This window comes from Sarcophilus harrisii, chromosome 1 (genome assembly GCF_902635505.1).
Source record: "Sarcophilus harrisii chromosome 1, mSarHar1.11, whole genome shotgun sequence".
Taxonomy (NCBI): domain Eukaryota; kingdom Metazoa; phylum Chordata; class Mammalia; order Dasyuromorphia; family Dasyuridae; genus Sarcophilus; species Sarcophilus harrisii.
The window spans coordinates 31,176,437-31,185,935 of NC_045426.1; the positions used below are offsets into that span (position 1 = coordinate 31,176,437).

At 39.4% G+C, this 9,499-nt stretch overlaps 1 protein-coding gene across 4 annotated transcripts in view; it reads right to left on the reverse strand.

The window, feature by feature from the left end:
- UBA3 (ubiquitin like modifier activating enzyme 3) overlaps positions 1-6,946 on the reverse strand; it is a 32,047-nt gene extending 25,101 nt beyond the window's left edge. For 2 of the 4 annotated variants that reach the window (XM_031953817.1, XM_031953783.1), the window contains exons 1-3: positions 6,740-6,946; positions 5,455-5,539; positions 2,031-2,177 (exon numbers count right to left, since the gene is read on the reverse strand). In XM_031953817.1, coding sequence (XP_031809677.1) covers positions 2,031-2,035 — 5 coding nt within the window. In that variant the 5' untranslated portion in view covers positions 2,036-2,177; positions 5,455-5,539; positions 6,740-6,946. Of the gene's footprint in view, positions 1-2,030; positions 2,178-5,454; positions 5,627-6,739 lie in introns of all 4 variants that reach the window. The other 2 variants (XM_031953788.1, XM_031953799.1) reach the window with 2 other exon arrangements.
- Positions 6,947-9,499: the final 2,553 nt, after the last annotated feature.

The window sequence follows — 9,499 nt, forward strand, 5'->3', positions numbered from 1 at the left end:
TTTGCCTATAATAATAAAAAAAAGATGTATTAATCAATAAAAAAGCCTTTTATTTAAAAAAAAAAAAAAAAAAGTCTCACCAGTGGTTGGCGGTTATAGCACTGGCCACTGGAAAGGAAGAGGCCAACCATAAAGTAAGCACCGTAGGATGAATGGGCAAAGAGAAAATAAGTGGCGTTAAGCATTATGCTCCTTAGTGACAGAGAAGTGCTGTTTTTAGACTGGAAGAGTAACACTTTTTGGAGTTCAGCTGAGAGCAAAACCAAAGGGGAACCTCATGAGGTACACCCAAAGGGAGAAAAGGACGTTTAGATTGAGGGCTTCAGTGGTTCCCCTTAGCCACTAGTTTCTTACTGCCATTGTCTTTTAAGCTCTCTCTCCCCAAGAAGCTTGGGGGTTTTCATTGATTTTTTTGAGGGTCTAATCCTTTATTTTGAAAAATATTTTGTTCATACATAAGAGATCATACCAAAAGGATGCACAATTCTATGCCAATGATGAACACAACATAAATCCAAATTAGACCTCATAGAAACATCACCCAAAAAGAATTAGCAATACAACAGCATATAGTCAGCCTTTGGACATCAGAAATTACTCAAAGCCAGGTGAAGAGCCAAATGCCATAAAATATTGCCCCTCCAAAATCAGGTATTTTTCATAAGTTATTCGTGATTTTTCCAGTTCTGTGTATATAAAACACAATGAAATGATTCTTTTAACAGCAGCTTTGGGCCTAGGAATGAGTCATGAGATGAATTTCACTTAATTAGTGGCAAAAAAAAAAAAAAAACCTTTAAGAGCTAAGGTGGAGATAGGAGACACCATTTTCTGGGGCACGTGATCCATTCTGCATGTGTGTGTTTAGTTGAACTCATAAACAAAATTTTTTAAGATACTCCAAGACACCTTTGTTCTAAAAGGCTGAGGAATGCTCTTTTTGGGCCAAAAGACGTTTCTAGTCTGATGGGTACTGGGCACAGAGCATTGAGGTTTCCTAAGGCAGAGTTTTTTTCTTGGGCTATCTTTAGCTCTCAGAAAGGCTGATAGCACTTTCCATTTTCTTTAGGGGATGTAGAAAGAATTATCTCAAAGTGAGAAAGCAATTAGAAAGGAGCTGGAGAATTATCTGGAATATTTGGTAGTTACCATTATACGTATATACATGTGGTGTGGAGCATCCATAGACACATATGTATACATACATCTGTGTGTCTAAATTACATTGAATGCTTGTAGTGCTTGCATTGTAAGTGCTGTCTCCAAAAGTGCTCTGTCCCTAATTCAAGGGGCAACACTAGAGGAAGAAAACAAGCCTTGATTAAGCACCAATTAGGTGCCAAAAACCAAGCTACACCCCTTACAGAGAGTACCCTGGATGTTAATATTACCCCCATTTTAGATTTGAAGAAACTGGAGCAGACAAGAGTAGGTGAATTGCCCAGAACACACTAATAGGAAGCAGCCCCAAAGGATAGATTTGAACTCAGCTGTTTCTGATCCCAGGCTCTGGGAGCCACTGGTCTCTGAGAAGAGAGCTAGAGAGCTAAGATCAAGCCGATGGGAGGAGCATGGCGGTGGGGCTGGATATCTTGAGTTCAGAGGTTTGCTTCAGAAAGGATGACCTCCACTTATAGAGCACTCATGTCCTTGAGGCCTTGGGCCAGGTCCTCGCCCATGACCTTCTCCTTCAGTATCTGAGAATGTTCCATCTCCCAAATCAACTTCTTTCCAGTCGATGTTTCTGCAAACTCAGCCAGGATTTCTGTCTCCTTCAGTATCTCTTCCTCCTATTTCTGAGAATACTTTTCTTCAGCAGTATTTGGGCACCTGAGATTCTGGCCCTTCCATCTAAAAGGCTCATGCATCTGCCAGCAATAGGATACAACCGACTCCATTGGCTCATCTGAGTGTTCCAAGGTCCACTAAATGATAGGGTAGCCTCCTGCTTCCTGAGATGTGATTAGCAGAGAGTTCTTGAGGATCTATTTTTTTTTATTCCTATCAGGGCCTGATTTTCAATGACTTACCTCATTCACTGTCATCAGCCTTCTTCTCTATCTTTTCTAGATTGTGCAGGGCAGAAGCCAGGGATTCCTGAGCATAGTCCAGCTCCTCAACCAGGTGAATCCCATTCCAGTTTCTGCTTGAGCACTGCCACTCTCCTCCCCAGCGACCTTTGGGGAAAATTAACAATAATAACATTGAATAGTGCCGGACACTCTGCTAGTCACTTTGATTATTTCATTTAATTATTTCGTTTGATTTGATTGTGAAGATCAAACAGGATATTTCACTGGCAGGGAAAACTATATTATTCCCTTTTTATAGATTAGGCATAAATTAAAGCCTAAGATCACACAGTTAACAAATACCTGAGGCTGAATTTGAACTCATAACTTCCTATTTTCAGACCTTTTACTTTATCCACTGTGTCACATGCCCCAGTTTAGGGGTAATGTTTTTCATTATTGTTCTCCCTAAACCTGAGTTGTTTTTTAAATAACAGAATTTATCAAGATCTCACTAATAATGAGAAGCACATCAGTATTTGACTATCCTGGTCTCTCAGAGTCACCATTATAGCCCTAAGGAAAGTAATAGCTGCTTTCTGGGGACCCAGCTTGTAAGTGAGAATGGCTAAGTTGCCTGACAGATAGGTGGTGACATGATTATTGGTTTGGAGGTAGGCTGATCTGAGTTCAAATTTGGCTTTAGAAACTACTTTACAGTGGGATCTTAAGCAAGTCACCTTAGTTTAGATTGTTGGGAAGATGACAGGAGATATTTGTAAAATGCTCGACACATAGTAAATACCTTTTAAATGGAAATAATGATACTTGTATTGCTTATTTTTCCAGACTGCTCTTGAGGAAAGAGCTTTGTGAACTTTAAAGAGCTAGATAAATGTGAACTATATATAAATACATATTCCTCAGCTAAGGAAACTGAGGTTCAGAAAGTGGACATGATACCTTTTGGTCTTAAAACAACATCTTGAGCCAATGCAATGGTATTGTGACAATACCAGAGACCAATGGTTCAGAATTGCATCATCTGAAAAAGGATATCAGTGATGATCAAGATAAAAGTCACATGGATTTGATCCCTGAAATAGAAGATAGAAATCAATGTTCTCTGTATGATACTATAATCTTTATTTTTTAAATATACTTTCAAGTGAATGTAATGACTTGATCAGGTACAGAGCACTCTGCTAGAGTTTAGGGATGCCTCAAAGAGCTTACATTCTAGTAGAGAGATTATAGTAAAGTAAAATTAAACTTCATGAGGGCAAGGAAGAATGGTTTCATTTTTGCCTTTATATTTATCCATCCTTGGTACCTAATACATTGCTTGACATATATGTGCTTAAAAAATTCTGACATTGATACATAATGAGGCAAAGGGAAAGAATGATACTTAGAAGGATCAGAAATGGTTTCAGATAGAAGAGGGGGAGATATTTTGATTTAGTATTCTTATTGTTTTCTAAAGTTCCTTCTAAACTCTAACTTAAAACAATCTTATGACCTTGGATTTGTATTAGGAAGGAGCCTGTCAGAGAGGCTGCCTGACCCTGTTGAAGAGATGGCCTTGGAGCTAAGAAAATCTGGAATCAGCTCAAGTTTTGCCTCAGGCACATATTGGCTGTCCCCTAATTTCTCAGTGCCCAGTTAACCTTTTAAAATTTCAATTCACCGGACAGTTATAGATTAGTTTATTATTTTTTTAATAATAGCTTTTTATTTACAAGTTATACGCGGGTAATTTTACAGCATTGACAATTGCCAAACCTTTTGTTACAATTTTTCCTCTCCTTCCCCCCATCCCCTATTTCAATATATGTTGAATACGTTAAAGTATAAATTAAATACAATATATGTATACTTGTCCAAACAGTTATTTTGCTGTACAAAAAGAATCGGACTCTGAAATATTGTACAATTAGCCTGTGAAGTTAATCAGAAATGCAGGCGGACAAAAATATAGGGATTGGGAATTCTGTGTAATGGTTCTTAGTCTGGATGAGTTTATTTAAGGAATTCTGAGGAGCAGCTAGGTGACAAAAGTGGATAGGACACCAGCCCTGAAGTCAGGAGGACCCGAGTTCAAATCTGACCTTAGACGTTTAACAATTCCTAGCTGTGTGGCCCTGGGCAAGTCCCATTGCCTCAAGGGAAAAAAATTTTTTTTGAAATTCCTTACCAAGAGCTCCTTGAACCATTAAATTGCCCTTGAGGGCAATAGAGAGACTCTGCTAGGCCAGCAAGAGCAAAGACAAGGATGAAAGGCTGAGAAGGGGTTAACTTGGGAAGCACCTACAAAAAAAGGAGATGAGGCTGTCTAGTGGCTGAGACTTCTCCAAAACTGGGCACATGTGGTGTCATGGCCTGCTCTTTGGTATTTGGATGTGAGAATTTTTAGTTGGCTTTTTCTTTAACTTTCTTATTATGCAAGTCATACTTATCCAATGTGTGGTTCTAGCTTATATACTGCTATAACATTATCCCGGGGCCTCCAAAGCCCAGATTTGTCATCGATACAATGCAGTCTTCATAGTTTCTAAAGATAACATCCATCAAATGCGATGATTTATAATCCAGGGCTTCACTGGATGCCTGTTGTCCACCACATGTGATTCTCCCGCCAGAGAATCAGGTCACAGTCCAGCCATGTGTCCTGCTTTCTTTTAATTGGTTATCATCGTTTCAGAAGCAAAAAGAGGGAACAGGACTAAAAGCCATTTTTTATATTTTTCTGTTTCATGGGTTTTCATGGCCTAAGAATTCATAGCTAAGATTTGTCACCAAGTGTCCGGCCTGGTGGTAAGAAAGCCTTGGTAATCTTAGCTCACCTGATCCCCCAAAGGCAGACTCTGTGAGTCCCTGGGACTGAATTTGAAGCCTTTCAGGCTAGATTAAAACCTGCCAGAGCTTATGGTCTCCTGTGAAAGCTTGGCCCACAATAAGTACTTAATAAAATCTAGTTGAATAAAATAATGATTCCCCTTCAATATTTCCCTGCTCTGAGTCCCTTACTTGAGAATTCTTAACCTTTTTGTAATAGAGACCCCTTTGGGCAGTTTAGTGATAGGCCCCTTGTCATCCCTTGACCTAAGGGCACGTCTTATTTTTCTTCTCAAACTTTATCTTTTTTTCAGAATCACACCACTTAAGATAGAATTGACTCTGGGTGCCATCTGATCCAATTCTTACCTGAAAAGTAATCCCCTCAATAACATGCCCAACAAAAGTTCATCTAGCCTTTGTCCCAAAGCCATTAACGAGGGCACTCACTTGGACATACATTGTTCCATAGAGCTAATGTTTTTTCTCTTTTGCTTTGTTATACTTTCATGTTGCTTCAAGCTGGATTTCAAGATATATCTGAGATATTTTACATAAGATTTCCCCATGATTGTTAGGGAGAATGCTGATACACAAAGCATACCTTAATGAAGGATGGCACTGATGTGAGTGCTTGAGAGAGGAGATACTTCTTGGTTCCAGATTCTCTGCTGGGCCAACTCCAGACACTTGAAGAGAGAAAGACTTTGGAAACTGGCTCCTCAATACTTCTCCTGATTTCTAAGTTGCTTCCTTAGAGACCTTGAGGAATTTCCCTTTGGGTGAGATTGTAGATTCCACAGTTGGAATCTCTTGATTGAGTTGATATCTTAGTTTTCTCCCATCTAAAGAAGTTATTTGTTCTGTGAATTTTCTGATATAGTCTAATTCAGAAGACTGAAAATTATATACTATAAGCCAAATCCTGTACTCTGCCTGATTTTGTACATAGCTCCTGAGCTTAGAATGGTAAGATGATTCTTTTTAACCTAGCAGGCTATACAAAAACAGGCAGTGGTTCAGATCTGGCTCAAGGTCATAGTGTTCCAACACCTGGTCTAATGTACTTTTCAAATTTCTGTTTGTCATTTGCTTTAATAAATAGCTTTCCTTGCTATTCACAATTTATGACGGTCTTTTGTGTAGTCAGTGTTTGGTGGAAAGGTACCAGACAGGATGGTAAACTGGGAGCCCTTGGCCCTCAAAAGTGGTTTGTTTTCAATCTACTATAGTCCTAGATCAGAAATTTTTTATTTAAAGTATTTTATTTTCAAAACATGTACATGGATAATTTTCAACATTCACCCTTGCAAAATCCTGTGTTCCAAATTTTTTCCTTTCCTTCCCCCATCCCCCTTCCCTATTCAGCAAGTAATCCAATATATGTTAAACACATGCAATTCTTCTATACATATTTACAAATTATTGTGTTGCACAAGAAAAACCAGATGAAAAAGGAAAAAAAAAAAAAACTAAGAAAGAAAACAAAATGCAAGCAATCAACCAAAAAGGGGAAAATACTATGTTGTGATCCACACTCAGTCCCCTTGGTCTCTTGGTACAGATGGCTCTCTCCATCACAAGACCATTGGAACTGGCCTGAATCACCTCGATATTGAAGAGAGGCACATCCACTAGATAGAAATCTTTAGGACAGATAGATATAATTCTCTTCCTTGCACTCGAGGGAAGAGTGCCCAGCTTGCCAGTGCTTGGTTGAGTCTTGCTTTCCCCTTCTCTCCCACCTCCCTCACCCCCAGATAATGAGCCACCTTTCTTCCTCTTCTCAGGATCTGAAATCCAGATTATGTCTATCATAATAGGCCTCCCCTAAGCCTCATTTAAACAACCCGCATGGACATAAATGTCTTACAACAGCAAACACCCACCTTATATTACAAAGAAATATACTTCCTATTCTTCTTTAAATTTCCTTTTTGGTAATATGCAGAAAATTCAAGACATGTTTCTGAGTAAGTTCTGCTCTGAAAATAGAGAAAATATTTGAGCTTTTCTTGAGTGTTTGGGTCCCTTTCACATCACAATGAGAAGGACCGGATAGGAAAGCAGAAGGAAAGCTGTTGTCTGTCCCCGGCCTGCAGGCCGTCAATGGACATTCCATCACCAGGGTAACATGGGTAAGTCTCACTAGAATCTCCAAAGCACAATGGATGATGTGCTCCCCTGATTTCATGTCCTCAGCTTCCCAGCAAGCCTTTCTCTGGAAACTGTTCCAGGTGCCTAAGCAGCCAGAGCGCCTGAAATTCTCATTCTAAGGGCTGAGGTGCAGCTTCTAAAGCTCAACTATCCCTCTCTCCCTTTTTAAATTCTTTGTATACATGTTGGACTTATTTGCTAAGTGTCTCATATCCATGCTAGGCAAGGGCTGGCTCCTTTTTTGTACATTGTACACTGAACAAAGTATTTTGCTTTTTATTTAACTGAATTGATTAAAATACTGTAGAAAGGGGTTACTGTTCTTTTTTCCAACCTTTTCCTTTGTGGATAGGATGATTCACTCCTATGACTGAGAAATCATTGAAAAAGAATCAAATGGGATAACAGAAAAAGCAACAATTGCCCTTTTACCCAGAGTATTTGGTTCAAATCCAACTTCTGGAGCTTACCACCTCTATGAGTTTGAATAAGTCAGTTAAACTCTATGAACTTTAGCTTTTTTCATTTGTTATATGGCCTCTTTGGTCTCTTTCAACTCTACACCTCTGATCCATTTGCCTTTAATTGATTCCCTTTTCCTGGCCCCGGGTCACATAGCTAATACGAGTTCAAGTCAGGACATGAACCCATAGGCCACTATAGCTGCTACACCTAATCACCTGTGACTTCAACTTAACAATTTAATTTAATTTAGTAATTTATATATTGTTACCCCCAATAGAATATAAGCTTCCCTAAAATATTAAGGCTTTTAGTTTATCACTAACTTTATAGCCCCCAAACCTCTGAGCATGATGTCCAGAGTGGAGCAGGCACTTACTACATCCCTAATGAATGAATCCAACCCCAATTAGGAAATAGAAATACTTGGTCATGGAGAAGTAAGGGGTCCATTTGGATGTGTGGAATTGAGGGAATTAGTCAAGTTTTGAAATCCCTGTAGAGGTGATGAGGGCTATACAGAATAACAATGACAACAAAACTTCCTATTCATCTGGGATTCCAACAGCCTGAATACCCAAAACAACCAGGAGGGTTTAAAACATATCACCTTGCCTTTATGAAAAAAAGAAATTAAATCCAAGTAAGCAAACTAGTATCAGGAATTTTATTTTTAAAAGGTAACAAAGAATGTAATCAGTGCATATTACACTATAATTACAACATATTTTACATAGTATTATAGATTACATATTTATTATAATAGAATATAATATTTTATATATATTATACTAGAGTTTGAGACAACTGTCTTCACTACTTATGATAACTAATGTTCCAAATGAAAGGAAGAAAATAAAGATTAATTAACTGCCTACTAGGATGCCAGGCATGGTGCTGTGTGCTTTACAAATATTTCATTTGAAGCTCACAGCAATCTTGGGAGATAGGTGCTATTATAGTCTCCATTTTACAATTGAGGAAACTGAGGCAAATAGAGGGTAAGTGATTTGCTGAAGATCACATTGATACAAGCACTGGAGACAAATTTGAACTCAGCACTGGAGACAGATTTTTTTCCCCGAGGCAATTGGGACTAAGTGACTTAACCAGGATCATACAGCTAGAAAGTATCATGTGTCTGAGGACAGATTTGAACTCAGGTCCTCCTGACTTCGGGGCTGGTGCTCTAACCCCTATACCACCTAGCTGCCCACACCTTCTTGATTTCAAGTCTTGTGCCCTATCCACTTGTCCAATTTGAAGATAACTCGGAAGGGTCAGATAAGGCTTTTGTAGGAGGTGGGACAAGGTAAACACCTAATTTGATGTTTGCTGTTTTGAGTAATTAAATGCTGACTGTGTGCCTTCTTTAGTCCTCCTCTCCTGGTATCACTCTAGAGGCATCACTGCCTCTCTGAGTTTGTCAGTTAAACTCTTTGAGCCTTAGTTTTTTCATCTGTTAAATGGCCTCAATGGTTCCTTTCAGCTCTACTTCTAGGCTCCATTTGTTTGAACCTGTTCCCTGCCCGGGCTCTCTTGCCCAGGATCACATAGCTGGTAAGTGCCAGTGTTAGGTTTTTGGTATAAGATGACAAGGGAGGGGTCTCCAGGAAATCCTTCCCTCTCCCCATATCTCAGCCACCATCGTCATTATTGACATGCAAGACTTTTAAATTCATAAAGACTTCATCTCACACTTTAGTGTCAGGATCATCCCCCTTGTATTTACCCTGGGATCAGCATCTACTGTTCATTATAGTATTCCATCCTTTTTTTGCAAATTGCCCCTTTACCGGCCGCAATTGCCCCCCAACCGAGGCCAGCTATCTTATTCTGATGGAATCGCCCGATGCCCAAGTCAAAGGCTTCCTAAGCACCCACTATGTGCCAGGCTCGGTGCTAAGGGAGATTTAACCCAAGTTCAGAATGCTGCTTCATATCTTCGCTTTTCTGAAAGTTTCCCCGCCCCGAGTCATGAGAAAGCAGGAGGCACATCACAACTCGGGGGCGCTGGGGATTGGGGGTAT